The 17,768-nt window shown below is 56.9% G+C and overlaps 1 protein-coding gene and 1 long non-coding RNA gene across 4 annotated transcripts; one reads left to right on the forward strand and one right to left on the reverse strand.

Annotated features, from left to right (window-relative positions):
- Positions 1-2,976: 2,976 nt before the first annotated feature.
- TMEM161A (transmembrane protein 161A) lies at positions 2,977-16,542 on the forward strand. 2 transcript variants are annotated; one of them, XM_077122070.1, is made up of 12 exons: positions 2,977-3,043; positions 4,960-5,063; positions 5,492-5,572; positions 5,750-5,847; positions 5,927-6,083; positions 6,382-6,530; positions 14,771-14,831; positions 15,068-15,211; positions 15,347-15,460; positions 15,538-15,712; positions 15,801-15,897; positions 16,012-16,542. In XM_077122070.1, exons 1-12 carry the CDS (start codon positions 3,041-3,043, stop codon positions 16,263-16,265), a joined length of 1,437 nt encoding a protein of 478 aa, XP_076978185.1. In that variant the 5' UTR covers positions 2,977-3,040; the 3' UTR covers positions 16,266-16,542. The 2 variants fall into 2 exon arrangements, with proteins under 2 accessions (XP_076978185.1, XP_076978186.1); XM_077122071.1 differs by lacking the exons at positions 5,927-6,083; positions 6,382-6,530.
- LOC143650811 (uncharacterized) lies at positions 11,283-15,190 on the reverse strand. 2 transcript variants are annotated; one of them, XR_013159677.1, is made up of 5 exons: positions 15,140-15,190; positions 14,327-14,502; positions 12,372-12,592; positions 11,895-12,008; positions 11,283-11,418 (listed from the first exon to the last, which is right to left on the reverse strand). It is a non-coding gene; the product is annotated as an uncharacterized LOC143650811 (long non-coding RNA). The 2 variants fall into 2 exon arrangements; XR_013159676.1 differs by lacking the exon at positions 15,140-15,190 and having other exon boundaries at positions 14,327-15,082.
- Positions 16,543-17,768: the final 1,226 nt, after the last annotated feature.

Raw genomic sequence — 17,768 nt, forward strand, 5'->3', positions numbered from 1 at the left:
CAGGGACTTGGGGGGCCACGTTTATAGGGCCCCCCTCACTCTACACGAGGTCCAGAGCTGATGGGTCAGCGTGGGCGGGGCAGCTCCACTGAGATGGGCCCAGGGTGGGGGTCCCTCACCCGACTTCGGGGGGTCTCCCAGCAGCCCGTCGCATCCTCCTTGTCCCCGCAAGCCTCCCGGAGCATTGTCTTCAGCAACGTGCAAAGCCCTGCCTTCCCCCAGTGCACCTGGGCGGGGGGGGGGGACATGGTCCCAGGCTACCTGGGCCTCAAAATCGGCCCCAGGCGCCCTGGATTCAGGCAAGGGTGGGAGCCGCGGGGGGCCAAAGGGAGGCGGCGCATCCTCGGGAGAAGGGGGGACCCGGGGAATGGGGGGGGGGTGGAGGTGGGGCCAGATCAAGCCTCTGTGTCAGATTAGGCCTTTGCTGTCGCCTGTCAGACTCAGAGTGGGCAGGGCAGGCCCCAGTCATCCCCCATGTCCCCGCACTCGCGGGTGTGTACAGCCCCCACCATGCCACGTGCACACCGCTGACACTTCCGGGTACCCCGCGATCTTTCCAAAGCCCTGGCCATGCATAGAGGATGGGTGGCTCCCAGCCGGCGGCCCCCTCGGCGTCACAGTCACCGCACCCGTATCCGGACACAGGGCCAGGAACTGGGGGGCAGACAGGCGCCAAGGCAGCCGGTCCTCTTGGGGAAACCGAGGCACAGACGGAGAGACCGCCGTCCCAGACCCGTGGTCTGACCCCCACGGTGGACAGGGAGTCGGGACAGTCCCTGAAGTCGGTGCCCACAGCTAAGAGCACAGTGTGGGGTTCAAAAGGCCCTTTATAGGGCTGGGAGGCCCCAGGGCGGCGGATGGGATCCTGCAGTCGCTGTCCCTGGAGACCGCGCTTCCATTTCCGGCCACCAGGGTGCGCACGCGCGCGGCGGCTGCTGGATTGAGCGCTCCGCACCAAAAAGTAAAAAATAGTGACATGAGTAACAAATAATATAGTAAAAGTAAAACAGCACAATAATAGAGTAAAATGGTATTTTATAAGATAAGTGGATAGTGTAAATAAGTAGCATGTTACTATAACAATTTATAGCAGGTGGTAAACTATAAACTGTTAACATGTATGGTATAATATGATACATGACATCCGTATGTAACAAAGTACACAGAAAATTCTATCGGATACAATAATAACACATAATAGTAGTATAGATAAGTAAGCAGGTACATAAACACAATACAATCTGTCCTGACTTCCAGCGGCACCGCCCGGGTTGGGGGTCTCCCAATTGGGGGCATCGAGTCTGGCGGGGCATCAAGCCGGGCACCGAGGCGGAGGTGGACAGCAGGGTGCACAGGAGCCATGGAGGGCTGTGACCCGGGGCGGGAGGAGCTCCGCTTTGGGGTTCACAGGCCTGTCTTGCCACTCACGGGCAAGCCCAAGCTGGAGGCCAGGGAGGAGACCCCAGCCAGCGAGTGAATAGGGTGGCTTTGGGGGGGGTCGGACCCCTCGGGCACGGGGGTGGGGAGTAGAGGATGCTCTGGAGTTTGCAGCCAAGCCCCGCCCCCCACCAAGGACCGAGCAGCTGGTTTCTGCCATGAGGAGGGGTGGAGGGGCAGACTTAGGCAGGAAGTGGATCTCCATAGGGTTGAGACAGGTGAGCTGCCCGAGGGGCCTCAAGTAGGGTGCTCAGTGAGTGGCCCCTGGACTCAAGAGTCCAGGGCCCAGGGGATCGTCAGGGTGCGGGATTGGGGAGCCCAGTGTCACCGTCAGTGAAGGAGACAAGTGTCCGGCTGGAGGAAGCAGGTGAGAGGGCGGCCCCACCTCACCCCACGGGGTGCACAGTGGGTGCAGAAAATGTCCCCCCCCTTTCTTTCCTGTTCCCTGCCCGCCACGCTGACTGCTCCTCTGACTCTCCTTCCCAAATCCCGGCTGCCCTGAGTCCTGCCTTTTTGCCCTACCCCCATCTTGTGCCCCCATGTGGGTCCTGGAGAATCCCAGAGACCCTCGTCGCTGCTGTCATACACTCCTTCCAGGGGCAGTGAGTCTTGGGGACCAATTTCTCGGTCCTGCAGGGAAGCACGGCCATCTGCCAGACCTTCAAAGGTTCAGACGCAGTGAATTCCCTGCCATCAGAGCCGTCCACACACATCGACAGACACCCCAGAGCAAGACACCCCAGAGCAAGGCACCCCGACCACAGGCAATCACCCCCCTAAAGAACCCCAGGCCCCCAGCCACCCCTGCTACAAATGTTTACACTCAGGCAGGCGTGCACACCCAGGGGTGCTGGCATAAGCAGATGGCAGAACGTTGGCGGGTATGAAGGAAGCCCTACCTTTCCTCCAAACTGGAGTGGAGAATATCAGGTTCCTGCGGTGGGCCTCCTTGATCCAGCCAGGCCTTGTTTTTTTGCTTAAGCCACTTGGAGTTGGATTCTTTTTTTTTTTCTGTGGCTTGGAACTGGGGAGTCCAGGTGGGTAGAGATGACTAAGGCTTGGCCAGGGGAAGGAGATAGCGTGGTGGTGACCAGCTGGATTCCTGCGTGTTCAGTAGCGCTGGCGGCGAATTTGAGCTGGGCAGAGGGGTCTGCATTGGGTCTCAACCCGTAGTGGTTTATCCGTGGGAGCCACTGAATGTTCTTGATGGGGGAGGGAGGTGAGAGGATATTCCCAACTCAGAGCTCAGAACGTTTGCAGGAGACCGCGCGTGTGCCGCAGACCCGCAAGATGGGCGCAGGCGACGAGCCCGAGCTTCCGAGAGTGGGAGCCCCCTGGCTCGGGGTCACGTGGCGCGTCTCAGGCACAGCTGGGACTCGAACTCGGGCCCCGCTCGCCGCGCGGCGTCGAACTACAACTCCCGGCACACACCGCGAGGCACCGCCCGAGCCTCCCCCTCGTGCCCCGCGGATTGCCCCGGCTTCCACCCTGCCGATTGGCCGAGCGGGCTGCTCGTCAGAGCGCTGTCGGCCTCTGATTGGTCGGGTCCCCGCGAGGCACCTCGAGGCCCGAGAGTCCGCGTTGTGCGCTCAGGGGCGGCGTCATGGTGAGCGGGGGTCTTGGGGGTCCGGGGGTCCCGAGGGTCCCGGGGGTTCTCGGGGAGGACTAACGGCCTGGGGCGAGCCGGGGTCTCGCTGGGGAGTCGCGGGCCCCTCTCCGGGGCTCTCGCTGGGGGCTTGCAGGGCTCGCGTGCTCCTCGGGGCCCCTGGGGCGCGGGTCTCGGACGCGGGGACACCGCTCGCGCCCGAGGTCCCCGGCTGCTCAGGCGCGTCCACCGAGCTCCCCGCAGTCTGGGCGGGTCAGCGGCCCCGAGGGGTCCGACCTGGCCGCGGGGGAGGGCTGGGGGCTGGGGGAGCCCCGGGGGTGCCTCGGGGAGGGGAAGCGGGAGGTCGCTGTAGGCGGGGCGATGCCGCGGGGCGCGGGGTCCCGCCCGGGCTGGGCCGGGGAGTCTCCTTTCCCCCCTTCCGTCCTGTGGGGGGCACCTGCGTGAGTGACGGACAGGCCCCCGTGGCCTCTGGGACATTCCGGCTGCTGGAGGAGCGGGACAGCAACTAGGGCGAGGGGGGGGGGTGCGGAAGGGTGGAGAGCTGGGCTGGGCCCGAGCCCCCCGGGCTGCGGGTGGGGGCTGGGGGGCGGCTTCTGCAGGAGGGAGGGGCAGGAGGTGGGCCTCGAGGTGGAGCCACTGGCCCGAGACAAGAGGGGGGCTGGGGTGGGGGGCAGGTGGAATGCGGGATCGGGGTCTGGGTTCCGCAGAGAAATGGGGGCTGCAGGTGCCTCCTTGGGGTGGCGCGGGGCTGCGTTGGTGATTAAAATCCTGGCAGGCGAGTGGAGGAGGAGGAGCGGGAAGCGCGGAGGGGCGTCCACAGCCCCCCTTGTCACCGAGGATGCAGTGGGGTCGGTGGGTCCTGTCCCCAGCAGGGTTCGGCCACGTCGCCCTGGACCCCCTAAGCGCTTCCCGGGGCAGCCGGCTCCTTCCTGCCTTGCTTGTTTTATTCACAAAGAGCCATTTTAACACGAAGTTAACGTCCCTGTGGCTTTAGTCGTTGGTTACTCTTGGTACCCAGTTCCTGGGCGAAGGGGCAGCTCTCCTGGGCAAGTTGTTTGCCCAGCGAGCCAGCCTGGCTGCTGTCAAGCAGAGAAACCTAATTTCAGCTACAAATTTTCCCCAGCATTTTACTAAAGCATTTTAAAGCAACTTACATAAAGTTGTGGTCTGCATTATTGCCAGAAGGTGGTGACTTACACCTTAATGGGAAGATATGTAATCAAAAATAAACGGTGCTCACATGGTCGGTTATCCTGGACCAGGTAGTGGCTGGAACCAGGCGCTGGTGGCTTCTGAAGGAGGGTGACGCCCAAGCCAGGGAGGGCGGCGAGGCGGTCAGGGCTGAACGCCGAGACTCAGAGGGAATCTTGGGTGGGGAGGGCGTCAATGCTGGGTAGGAGAAGGAGGTGGCTCTCACCTGGCATCCCCTGGGCGATCCAGGATGAGCTCAGGGACAAAGCATGAAGCCCCCCCGCCCCCCGATCTCATTTCCAGAGCAGGCTCAGAAATTAATACCCAAAAGCCCAGAACAGAGGTCCACTCGGGCCCCAGACCCGGCTGCAGCTGGTCTGTTTCAGCTGCCTTGGGCCAGTTGGGGTCCCTGGCTTTCTAGCTTTGGGGGTTTAGATGGGTGGGGCAGAGATAAGAGGGACACCTGGCAGGGTCTTCCCTACTTGGGACATTTAGTGGGTCTGGGACCACCCCAGTCCTGAACTGTTCCCTCGTTTCCCCACTCCTGGTTCCCTCCTGTCCCACAACCCAAGAGAGGCTGAACAGCTGGAGACAGACAGCCGGTTTCCCTTTGGACTGACCTTCTCTATAAATAGCCTGGAGGGGGGCACGTCCACCTCGGGTTCTGGGGGGGGGCGTGGCTGAAGGTGAGGGCACTGCTGAAGGCGCTGTCCTGTCCCTCACAGGCGGTGCTGGGAGTGCAGCTGGTGGTGGCGCTGCTGGCGGCTGCCCTCATGCACAGGCTGGGCCCGTACTGCTCCTTTGCCCGCTGGCTGCTCTGCAACGGCAGGTGACCAGGCCGGGAGGGCTTCCTGTCCCCATGCCCTCCTCGCCGCCTTCCACCCCTGCCCAGCTTCTTGGGGTATAACGAGAGCACCCCAGTCTGCAGGGTCAGGAGAGCACCCCCCACCCCTCTACTTGCTGCCTGGGACCTGGCCTTCCCACCTCCTGCCCCTCAGCTGGGCTTGGGTCTCCTCCTCTATCCTGGACGATTTGAGGGAGCTGTAAACCCTCGCCTCCAAAATCGCCTCACTCTCCTCTCCCTGCAAAGCTAACCAGCAGATTCCATGGTCCTTCGGCTGCCTGGCTGTCTCCCAGGACCTCCTCTTGCTGGGTCCCTGCCCTGGTTGCCCCTCTCCGCCCCTCCTGTCTCCAGCTGCAGGTTTTGGGGCTCAGCCTCCATCCCCCAAGTTCCGCGTCTGCCGGCTTTCCCCTCAGCCTGTTCCGGTATAAACATCCGTCGGAGGAGCAGCTGCGGGCCCTGGCTGGGAGACAGAGACCCCGCGGCAGGAAGGAACGGTAAGCGGAGGCCCACGCGGACCTGGGGCGGCCAGGCACGTCGGGAGTCGCGGCGCTCGCCCCAGGGTGGGGGCTGCTGGGCGGACCCCGTGAGAGGGGGCTGGGGGTCAGGGGGCCTGCGCACTGGGGCTGGGGGGCACGGGAGGGGGCTGCGTGCCAATGCCCCCTCCCCCCCAGGTGCGCCGCCGGCCTCAGCGAGGAGCCGCCGCTGTCGGTGCCCCGCGACGCTCCCCTGCATCTGGAGACCTGTCCCCTGACAGCCGTGGACACGCTCGGTAACTGCCCTCCCGGCCCGGCCCACGCGCGGCTGTCCTGGGAGCGGGGCTGAGCGTGTGTGCGCGCGTGTGCCCGCAGTGCTGCGCTTCTTCCTGGAGTACCAGTGGTTCGTGGATTTCGCCGTGTACGCGGCTGGCGTGTACCTCTTCTCAGCCGCCCACCGGTGCGCGCTGGGCCCGGCCTCCGATGGCAGCCTGGCTGCCTGCTGGTGCCTGCTGGCCGCCGCCTTCGCGCTGTATCCTGCCCCTCGCCGCCCGCGCGCTTCTCTGCACCGGCATCCATGGTAGAGGCGGCGCAGAGAGCCCCCGTGTCCGGCAAGCCCGCCTGGGCTGGAGCCGGGCTGGAGGGAGCCGGAAGGCTGCCCCAGAGGAGCCCCCTGGGGGGAGGGGTCCAGAGCCATTTTCTCACGGCCCGCCCCGCCCCCCACGGCCCCGCCTGGACCCCCATGGCCCCAGCCCCCGCCCACTCTTCTGGGCCCTGCGTGGGGGCAGCGGATGGGGGCAGCCCGGTCCGCAGGCTCCTTAGCCCCCCAGTAAGGCGCTCCTGACCGTGACGCGGCTGTACTTCAGCGGTGAGGGCGGCGAGCGCTCCGTGTGCCTGGCCTTCGCCCTGCTGTCCCTGCTGCTGGCCATGCTGGCCCAGGCCGCGCGGGAGGACACCCTCGAGTGGGGGTTGGAGCCAGGTGTGTGCCCAGGACGCCTGGGTGCCTCCACTCACCCCAGCTGCTGGGGGGGGGGGGGCGCGGCTTGGGCCAGAGGCGGAAAGGAGGGAGAGGCATGGTCGCCCTACTCCCGGGGAAACTGAGGCAGCTGGGCTGGTGCGCTGCCTTGCTGCTTTCATTAAAACAGTACGTCTGTGAGCCCCCCTCCCACCTCGTGCCCCCGTGGGAGTGTCCTTCGGGTCACAGCTGCACGGGGTGTCTGCTGAGGATGTCCTCGGCACCGGTGGCTTTGCTGGTCCTGCCATGTGGCCAGGAAAAGGCGCAGGGACCTGCCTCCTTCCCACACCACCCACAGGCCTCAGACTTGCTCACCTTTGCTGAGCCGGGGTGTGTGTGTGTGTGTGTGTGTGTGTGTGTGTGTGTGTGTGTGTAAACCAGGGCGAGACCAGCAGCTTTTCCTGTGCTGAGGTGCCACTTGTGTTTCCCATCCTGAAAAGATCTGTTCTGCTCTTCTGCCTGGTTTTCCACTCCATTGTCGGTCCCCCTTTTTAATGCAGTTTTATTGAGATACATTCACACACCAGACAGTCCAGCCATGGGGCCCTCCCACAGCTGTGTATGCATCAGCACATGGATTCTAAGACATTTTCACCACTCAAAAGCCCCCAAACACCCCATGCCCCCATGCCCCTGCAGTGGACCCCAACTCCACTGCGGCCCGTTTGTTTCTCTGGGTGAAAGAACTTTAAGGCGTTATTGTGAACCGTGGTCCCTTGTTGGCAGTAGGTGAGTTTTTCCCATAGACTCCTCGGAGCAGGGTGGCACACCTGTGTAGTTCACGGAAGAGCTTTTTATGTGGTGCACTGCCCACGGCCCCCGCCAGCACAGCATCCGTTCCACACACCCGTGTCTCCACCCCTGCTCCCCCTCCAGTGACACTGAACTGTCAGCGTCCCTCTCAGCCACAGTCACATGCACAGTTCAGGGCTGCTGAGGACACCACCTGCCCATTTCCAAAACTCCTAGAGTGACCTCGTGACAAGTTCTGCACACATTAAGCCTCAGTTTTCCGTTCTCCAACCTCATTCTTTTTTAACTTTTTTATTTATAACATATATACAAAGCAAATAAAGAAAAAATCCGTAGTTTTAAAAGCACTTGTCAACAGGTAGTTCCAGGACAGATCCCAGAGTTTGTCATGTGCTACCATAGATCCTCTCAGGTTTTTCCTTCTAGCTGTTCCAGAATATAGGAGGCCAGAAGACTTAGTATTTTCTTTTGTCCCCAGCCCTCCTCCCTCTATCATTCCAGAAGACTTATTTTTTAATTACCAGAGCTATTTTTCTTTTGTGAGAAATAACATACGTACAAAAAAAGCAATACATTGCAAAGCACAGCACCACAATAAGTTAGCAGATTTCAGAGTGTGGTATGGGTTACAATTACACAGTTTTAGGTTTTTACTTCTAGCTGCTCTAAAATACTGGAGACTAAAAGAAATATCAATATAATGGTTTAGCAATCATACTCATTTATTAAACCTGACCTCTGTATAACTCCACCATCACCTTTGCTCTTTCCATCCCTCTCTTTAGGGGTGTTTGGCTTAGCCCATTCTAACTCTTTCACGTTGGGAGGGGCTGTCGCTAATGTGGGGCAGGGGATGAAAGTAGCTGATGTTCTGGAACTCTCCAACCTCATTCCGTCCCCTGCTAACCTGTAGTCAAGATTTTAACTTACTGAGTTTCGTTTTCTTAGTTTCTCTCCGTGACATCATGCAATACTTGTCTTCTCCTATCTCACTTATCTCATTTACATCGCGTCCCGGGACGTCATCCCTAGCCACTGCTGAGCACTGTTCCTCGCGCGTCCAGGCCACGCCTGTCTGTGTATTCAGGGGCGATGGGCCCCTCGGTGCTGCGTCTGGCGGCTGTGGGCTGTCCTGCCGTGGGCATCGCGTGGAGCGCCGGCCTCCTCCTTGCCCGCAGGTCCCCTGGAGTGTCCCCGGCAGCCGGATCGCCTGCTCGGAGGGCCGCTCCCTCCCCGTCCCTCTCCCGGCCCCGCCCCCTCCCTGGCCCGCCCCCTCCCAATCTCTCTCCTGGCCCCGCCCATCCCTCTCCCGGCCCCGCCCCCTCCCAATCTCTCTCCCGGCCCCGCACATCCCACTTCCTCTCCCGGCCCCGCCCCCTCCCAGTCCCTCTCCCGGCATCGCCTCAGCCCCTCCCTTCTCCTGGCCCCGCCCCCTCACACAGGCTGGGGGCCCTGTGTGCAGCGGGCAGTAGGACATGAGGTGGTGCGGGGTTGTGGTTTTGTGTGGCGTTTCCCCGCGGCCATTGGCGATGGCGATCCTCTCGTGCTACTTGTAGCCTTTGTATTTCCCCTTTGGAAAAATGTCTGTTCGTGTCTTTGGCCCCGTTTTTAAATTGGGTTGTCTTTTCAATTGTCGAGTTGTAGGATTGCTGTGTGTACTCTCATCAGATATGTGGTCTCCAAATATTTTCTCCCCTTGAGTCGGCTGCCTTGTCACTCCGGCGAAGTCCTTTGGGGCAGAGAAGTGTTTGATTTTGACGTGGTCTGAGATCACCTCTTGTCACACGCTGTCCACCATGCTTCCTACATTTCCTTCCGGAAGTTTCTACGGCCCTGCCCTTATATTTAGGTCTTTGATGCATTTGGAGCTAATTTTTTATTAGGGTGTGAGGCAGGGGGCCCTCTTTCATTCTTCTGGATAGAACTGTCCTCTCCTCCCAACACCACTTGTTGAAGAGGCTGCTGTGTCACAGTTGAGTGGACCTGGGGCCTAGTCAACACCAGTCCACCACAGAGCTGTGTCCAGCCTCTCAATTCGATTCCATCGGTCACTGTGGTTTCATGCCAGCACCATGCTGTTTTGCCCACTGTAGCATAATAATATGCTTTAGGTCAGTAAGTGTGATCCTCCCACTTGTTCTTCATTTTTGAGACTCTTCACCCTTCCAAATACAGTTGATGATTAACTTTTCCATTTCTGCAAAGCAGACGACTGGAATTTTTTTTTTTTACGTGGGCAGGCACCAGGAATCGAACCCGGGTCCTCTGGCATGGCAGGCAAGCATTCTTGCCTGCTGAGCCACTGTGGCCCACAGAAGACTGGAATTTTGATTGGTGTTACATTGAATCTGTAGATCAGTTTGGGTAGAATTGACATCTTAATAATATTTAGCTTTCCAATCCATGAACATGGAATGTCCTTCCATTTATTTGTCTTATTTGATCTCTCTTAGCAGTTGTTTTTTAGTTTTCTGTGTACAAGTCCTTTACATACTTGGTTAACTTTATTCCTAGAAATTTTATTTTCTTAGTTGCTTAGGGAATTTTTTCCTTGGTCACCTCCTTAGATAGCTCATTACTAGTGTGCAGAAACACTGCTGATTTTTGTGTGTGGGTCTCATATCCCGCCGCTTTGCTGACCTGGTTTATTAGGTGTATAGCTTTGTCATAGTTTTTTGGGGACTATCTGCAAATAGTGTAAGTTTTACTTCTTCCTTTCTGATTTGGATGCTTTTAATTTCTTTTTCTCGTCTAATTGCTGTAGCTAGAACTTCTAGCACAGTGTTGAATAACAGTGGTGACAGTGGGCATCCTTGTCTTGTTTCTGATTTTAGGGGGAAAGCTTCAGTCTCTCCTGGTTGGGTACGATGTAAGCTGCGGGTTTTTCATACCTGCCCTTTGTCATGTTGAGGAGGTTTTCTTCGAGTCCGAACTTGTTTTTATCAAGAAGGATGCTGGGGCAGGCCACGGTGGCTCAGCAGGCAAGAATGCTCACCTGCCTTGCCAGAGGACCCGGGTTCGATTCCCGGTGCCTACCCATGTACAAAAAAAAAGAGTGAATGCCTTGTTGAAAAGTATCTGTCTTCAAATGTGTAAACAGGGAAAGGAGAGATACAGAAAATCAAATAATAAAAAAAAAGAAAGGATGCTGGATTTTGTAAAATGCCTTTTCCGCGTCAATTGAGATGATTGTGTGTTTTTTCCCTTTCAATCTGTTTAATGTGGTGTAATACACTAATTGATTTTATTGTGTTGAACTACCCTTGCATATCTAGAATAATACCCACTTAGTCATGGAGTATGATTCTTTTATTGTGCTATTAGATTCGATTTGCAAGTATTTTGTTGAGGATTTTTGCATGTGCGTTTATTAGAGAGATTGGTCTGTAGTTTTCTTTTCTTGTGGTACCTTTATCCAGCTTTGGTATCAGGGTAATGTTGGTTTCACAGGATGAATTAGGTCGTGTTCTCTTCAGTTTTTAGGAAGAGTTTGAGTAGGATTGGTGTTGATTCTCCTTGGAATGCTTGGTAAAATTCCCCTGTGAAGCCACCCAGTCCTGGGCTTTTCTCTGTTGGAAAGTTTTCGATGACTGTTACCTTGTGGTTGGTTTGTCGGGGTCTTCCACTTCCTCCTGAGTCAGTGCCGGCTGGCGGTCTGTTTCCAGGCATTTGTCCCTTTCAGCTAAGTTGCTTGTGTTGCACACTTCATTCGCCAGGCCTGACACAGCGCTGTTTCATGGACCACAAGAAACAGAAGCACCGTCCTTACACTGCTCCACACCATCAGTCACCACGTGTTCCAAATTCAGGGGCGTGAAAGTAAGAAAAAAAAAAGTACATACTGGAATTTTTGGAATCCAGTTTATGGTATCTTTTCTATCATTTTGTTTTTATTTTAAAAATTTTCCCCAAACATTTCTTTTATTTATTTTTAACTTTTTTATTGTATAATATAACATATATACAAAGCAAAGAAAGAAGGACGCAATAGTTTTCAAAGCACTCTTCAATAAGTGGTTACAGGCTAGATCCCAGTCTGTCACGGGCTACCGTACCATCTTCTCAGAGTTTCCTTCTAGATGCTCCAGAATGCAGGAGACTAGAAGGAATAAACTGTTATATCACTTTTCTTTAATAGCATATATGCTAAACAACACATTTCAGAGCACACCACAACAATAAGTTATAGAACATATTTCAGAGTTTTAGGTTTTTACTTCTAGCTGCTCCAAGACACTGGAGAGTAAAAGAAATAATAGTATAACTATTCAGCAATCACACTCATTTGTGAAACCCAACCTTCTCTGTATAACTCCACCAGCACCTTTGATCTTTCTCCAACTCTTTAGGGGTATTTGGCCATTCTGACTTTTTCATGTTGGAAAGGGCTGTCACTAAATATGGGGTAGGGAGATGGAGTTAGCTGATCAAACATTTTATTTTGAAAATTTTCAAACCTACAAAAAGTTGGAAGAATCTTCTAATGAATGCCCGTGTACCCTTGACCTCGAGTCAGCTCACCACATTTGTGTTTTCTCTCTGCACACACGCACACACACACACACACGAGCTTACTTTTTTGTTGTTGTTGAGCCACTTGAGTCTTCATTTGTAGCCACCATCCTTCACATCTTGATGAAGAGAAATTCAGTGCTTCAGTGGATTTTTGTCTTGAAATTTTTCCCTTGCCTAAGAACAGAGAGATGTTCTATATTTTCTTGTAAAGTTTTTCTAGTTTTGACTTTGGCATAAGCCCTTAAACCCCCAGGGTTAATTTTAGAGTAGGGATCAAATTTGAGGTTTTTTTCACACTTGGTAAACATTTGTATTTTTAGTGAGTGATGAATTCTTTCTGGTTTGCCTTCCTCTCCTTATGCTTCCTACCTTCTGTCTCCTGTGTTGCTGGGACCTTGGGAAGTTACAGCAGAACTGGTGGGGCTTCCTTTTCTTGTTTGCCATTTTGTAATTGAATCCGGAGCTCATTAGTCTTCAGCCTTTTCTAAGATAAGCCACCCCCACCCTGACTTACACAGTGGGGATTTACCAGCTCACAGTGTTGAGGCTAAAACAAGGTCCAGACAATGGTGTCATCAATGCGATGCTTTCTCCCCGTAGATGGTGCGGTGGGGGCCAGTGGCTGCAACCCTGCATCCCTCGCCTGTCCCGTGCTGCATGGCGGTGTCTGCTGGCCTCTTCCTTCTTTCCTGGGCTCTGTTTCAGCTTTTAAAGCTATAAATACTCAGTCCCGCTTTTGTGTACTCCTTAAGTCTAGACTTAAATAAAAAAAAAAATTTTTTTTGAGAAATCTTCACACACACATAGGCCATATGTGGTACACAGTCAGTGGCTCACAATGTCATCACAGAGTTGTTTACCCATCACCATGATCGTTTTTGGAACATTAGCATCACTCCAGAAAAAAGAATTAAAAAAAAAAAAACAAAAACCACACACTCGCCTCACCCCTTACCCCTCTCTCTATAAACCACTAGTATCTCAATCCACCCCAAATTTTTTTACCGTTTATCCACCCTATTATTTTTTTGCTCACCTGTCCAAACTCTGGATAAAAGAAGCATCATACATTGACTTAGATTTTTATAGTTTGGGGAGATCTTTGTACTCGCATTGTGATTTTTCTTTAACCTGCGTGTTCTATATGAGTTTATGAAATAGATTCCTTGAAATTTGGTAAGATTTGGTTTCTGGCCTAGAATGTAGCCTGTTCTTAGGACTATTTTATGTGCTCTTGAAGAATGTGTATTCACGGATTGGTACAGCATGCTCTGTGTCCAGTAAATTCAAACTTCTGTGTTTCCTTTCAGGCTCTCTGACATTACCAGTCATTGAGGAGGTTAATCCCCCCTGGGATAGTGGAGCTCTGAGTTTCTCTGGGTAGTTTTGACAATATGTTTTTTTATATGCTGTGAGGCTGTTTTACAAGGTGTTTACAAGTTGAGAAGGGCTTTTCCTGGAGAATTAACCTTTTGTACCTAATAATGCTTTTGTCTTGGTCTGCCTTGTCTGTTATGAACACTGGCTTTCCAGCCTTCTTTTCATTAATATTTGCTTTATCATTTTAACATCCCTTTTCTTTCAACTTCCCAGTGGCCTTTTGTTGAGGTAAATCTCCTTTAAACAAGACATAGCTGGATATTTTCAGTTAGGTCTGACAGTCTTTGTTGTTTAACTTCAAAGTTTAGTCCACTTACATTTACTGTAATTACTGACATATTTGACCAGCTTTCTACATCTGACATTTTGCTCCATGCACCTTTTCCCTTCTTGCTGAAGATGGCTGTCCGCCTAATTGTCCTTCTTTTATAGGTGCTCTGTCCTAACTCCCTGGCTGCTTGGCAGTCCCTGTTCTTGGTGTCTGCAGTTTTGCTGCCATGTGTTTAGGTATGGATTTCTTTTTATTTATCTGGCTTGATAGACTTTGTGTGTAACCCATCCTGTAGACTTCTCAGCCCTTCTATTCCAATAACTCCTCTGTAGTTCTCTCTCTTCTCTTCCACTCAGGCTGTGATTTAACCTATGCTGGACTTTCTATTCTTATCATCTGTTGGCCTTCCCTTCATATTTTCATCTTCTTGTCATTCTTAGTTGGATTCTGAATGGTTTCTTCAGCTCTGTCGTCCAGTTCAAAAATTTCTTCTGTTTCTGATCTGCTGTTTAGGTCATTTAGAACAACCTGCTGCTTGATCTGTGGTTCCATCTGTTATTTAATTAATCATTTCACATGTAATTGATAATGCCAATTTCTGAGATACTCGAGGAGTTGGTTCTTCTCTTTATTTATTTTTTGGGGGTTTTGGTAAGAATTATGTGAAAGCATATATGAAAGATGCCAAGCATATGGCTGATAATTTGTGAATGATCATTATACCTTCAGTCTTGTAAAAACGAGAATGAATTACTCAATTTGTACTGTGTTGGGTCCCCATACTTATTCTTTAATTTTTTGCATGTAAAAACTGCCCCTTCCCCCTTCTCTTCATTTCTACCTGTTCTATTTCTTGTCACTTCCCACGTAATTGCAAATGCCAGTCTGTGAGCCCTTGGGGGTCTGGGCTTGCTTTTCGGTTTTCAGCTGACTTCCCCTAGGTTGGCTCCTTGCACATTTGGCGATCTGTGGCCGTCCCCAGTCTGGGAGAGCTGGTGGCCTGGCTGAGGGTGATTTCTGCCAAGGAGAACTTAGGTGATCTCCAGCCTAGAGCCCTTCCGTGTACCCCCGGGAGCTCAGGCTTGGGCCCCTGCACTGTTCCGGGGTCCCTGCTTGGGGCCTGCCCTAGCATTGGGAAGGAACTGACATGACTAGAGCACAAAGTCGACCTTTTGCCTGGCCAGGCCTGGCCACCCCAAGACACAGTGCCGTGTGGGGAACCAGAGGATGTCTGGGAGTTGGGGGCCATGGAAGTGCACACCACCCTCTTCTTTGAATTCCCCAGGCCTGGACAGCCTGACGCAGAGCCTTGAGCCACTTCTGCAGAAGCAGGGCTGGGACTGGGCGTGAGTCCTGGGCACTGGGACCAGGGTCCCAAGAGCATGAGGCCTGGGGAGGGGGGTAGGCTGGGGACTCCCGGGTCCCGTGGGTGTCATGGAGATGGGGATGGGCATGGCCGGGGACTCCCCGCTTCTGGGGGCGGGGCCTGGTGCCGGGGTTGGGGATGGGCGGAGGGCTCCAGGTCCAGGCAGGGTCCGGGAGGCGTGACGGCGCGGGGCCTCCGGGTCTGCCTCCTGCGCAGGCTGCCTCTGGTCAAGCTGGCCGTCCGCGTGGCCCTGGCGCTGGTGGGCTCCGTGCTGGGCGCCATCCTCACCTTCCCGGGCCTGCGGCTGGCCCAGACCCACCGGGACGCGCTGACCACGGCGAAGGACCGGCCCCTGCTGCAGTGAGGAGAAGCCGGGCGGGAGCGGGGCCGTGGTGGAGGCCTGGGGGCGGAGACCGGGCGTGGGGGCGGGGAAGTGGGTGGGGCCAGGGGCGGGGTGGGGCGGGGCCGCCCCGCTCAACGCCCGCCTCCCCGCAGGTGCCTCCTGCACATGAACTTCCTGTCGCCGTTGCTGGTGCTGTGGCTCTGGACTAAGCCCGTGGCGCGTGACTTCTTGCGGAAGGCGCCCTTTGGGGGGGCGCCCGTCTCCATGTGCGTCTGGGGGGCGGGGGCCGGGCCGAGCTTGGGGGTGGGGAGCGTCTCTAGCCCCGCCCCCGCCCCGCCCCCAGGCTCTCGGACGCGACCTTCGACGCGCTGCGCCTCTGGGTGCTGGTGGCGCTGTGCCTGCTGCGGTTGGCGGTGACGCGGCCCCACCTGCAGGCCTACCTGGGTCTGGCCAAGGCCCGCGTGGAGCAGCTGAGGCGAGAGGCCGGCCGAATCGAGGCCCGCGAGCTCCAGCAGCGGGTAGGCGCGGGCGGCGTGGGCGGCGCGGGAGGCGTGGGCTGGGCTCCCGGGGGCGCCGCCGTCAGCTCAGCGCGACGCGCTCCCGCAGGTGGTGCGAGTCTACTGCTACCTGCCCGTGGTGAGCCTGCAGTACCTGGCGCCGCTGGTCCTCACCCTCAATTGCACGCTACTGCTCCAGGCGCTGGGTGAGCACAGGGGCGTCGGGGCGCGGGGGCGGGGGGGCGAGGGGGTGGCGGGGGGTGGTGGTTGAGGCTAGGGGCCACCCCTGGCGGCCCGTGATTTCTCCTCCCCTATTGCAGGGGGCTACTCCTGGGGCCTAGGCCCGGCGCCCGCGCCGCCCCTCGCCCCGTCCCTGGCCGGCGTACCCACCTTCGGCCCCGAGGAGGACGAGGCCCAGCGGGTGGCGGCGCAGATCGCGGGGGCCCTGGGCGGGCTGTTCTCTCCCCTCCTCTGCCGCGGCGTCCTCGCCTTCCTCATCTGGTGGACGGCCGCCTGCCAGCTGCTCGCCAGCCTTTTCGGCCTCTACTTCCACCAGCACCTGGCCGGGTCCTAGCCTCCCGGGCCACCCGCCTGTGCCTCAGTTTCCCCAGCTGCAAGGCCTGCTAGGCCTTGGCTGCACCAGCATTGACCGACCTCACCGCAGTGCCTGAGCCGGGGCCTCCGGGCAGCCCCGGCTTCCGCCTTGGAGCTGACCCCCACCCCCACCCCCACCCCCACCCTCACCCGGCTGGCCGTAGGGGGACCGACAGCCGGCGTGGCCCGGCTCCTCGCCTGGAGCGGGCGCTGCTCCGGTGAGCAATAAAGGAGTTTCTGGGAGGCGTTGCCACGAGGCTCGGGCTGGTACCTGGCGTGGGGTGAGCCGTGGGGGTCCCAGGGTTCAGGCCAGAGGTCGGGGGCGATGGAGGCCTTGAGTAAAGCGTCGGGGCGAAAGGCAGGGTGAGAGGAAGGAGGAAAGGCCCCAGGTGGAAGGGTCGGGGGCAGGCTGTTTCGGAGGGAGAACGCTCGCCCTCCGTGCACTGGACCTGGGTTCGACGCCCCACCCCTGCACACACATCCCCCCACCCTGTCCCGAGAGAAAGTAAAGGTGGGAGGAGGAGGAGGAGGGAGAGAGGAGGAGAGGGGAGCGATGGTGGGAGGGCAACAGCCGTGAGCCCGCAGGAGAGCAAGAGCCGCGGGGGACGGGGACGGGGCGCAGCGACCGTGCCTCCCTGGGGCTCGCGGACTGCCTCGTGCACAGACGTGCAGAACCAGCGTCTCAGCACCTGCGTCCAGTGTTGATCCCTCCCCAAGCCCACGAGGTCAGGGGGAGAGGGGCTGAACGTTCCGGAAGCAGAGGTTCTGGGGAGGCGCTCTGGCTGACCCAGACGAGCCGTTTGCGCAGAACCTCGGAGGCTCGGACCACCCCGCGGCGACTGGGCTGATGGAGAGGCCCAGCCCTCAGCCCCTCTCAGCGGCTGGAACCTTCTAGAAGATCGACGGCTTCTGGGGAATCCTGCCAGCCCAGGAAGACAGAATCGTTCCCCGGCGGCCGTAGCCCCCTCCGGGCCTGGGTCCTCCCGTTGGCCTTTGTCGTGGGTGGAGTGCCCCGGCATAGGGGGCGCGTCCAGGGTGGAAAACATCGTCCAGGATGCCCCCGAGAAGACGGTAGTGTTCCGAGACAAGACCGTATAGCTGCTGGGGGCGGGGGGTGGGCACAAGGGTCCAGCGTCCCGGCCCGCACCCTAGGCGCGTCTGTGGGTCTACCAGAACAGCCCAGGAGACCTCACTGGCTGCCAGCAAGGACAGGCAGGTCCCGGACTGCGGGGCGGCGGTGTCTCGGGCTCGGGGTGCCTAGCGTCTCGTCGGTACCGCTGTGCTTTGCCCTGAGCGCTTGAGGCAAAGGGAGGTCACTGGCCAGTTGTGGGGGTCCCAGGGGCTCCAGGCGATAGAGGGGACGCGGGGCTCAGCCTCCTGTTAACCCCTGCCCCCAGGCCACACTGGGCCCCGACTGGGAGTTGGGGTGTCACCGTGGGGGCTGCTCGACAGCCCGCAGTGCCTGGCCCTCCAGGACCGGGCT

The sequence above is a fragment of the Tamandua tetradactyla genome, chromosome 11 (assembly GCF_023851605.1).
Source record: "Tamandua tetradactyla isolate mTamTet1 chromosome 11, mTamTet1.pri, whole genome shotgun sequence".
In the NCBI taxonomy this organism is placed as follows: domain Eukaryota; kingdom Metazoa; phylum Chordata; class Mammalia; order Pilosa; family Myrmecophagidae; genus Tamandua; species Tamandua tetradactyla.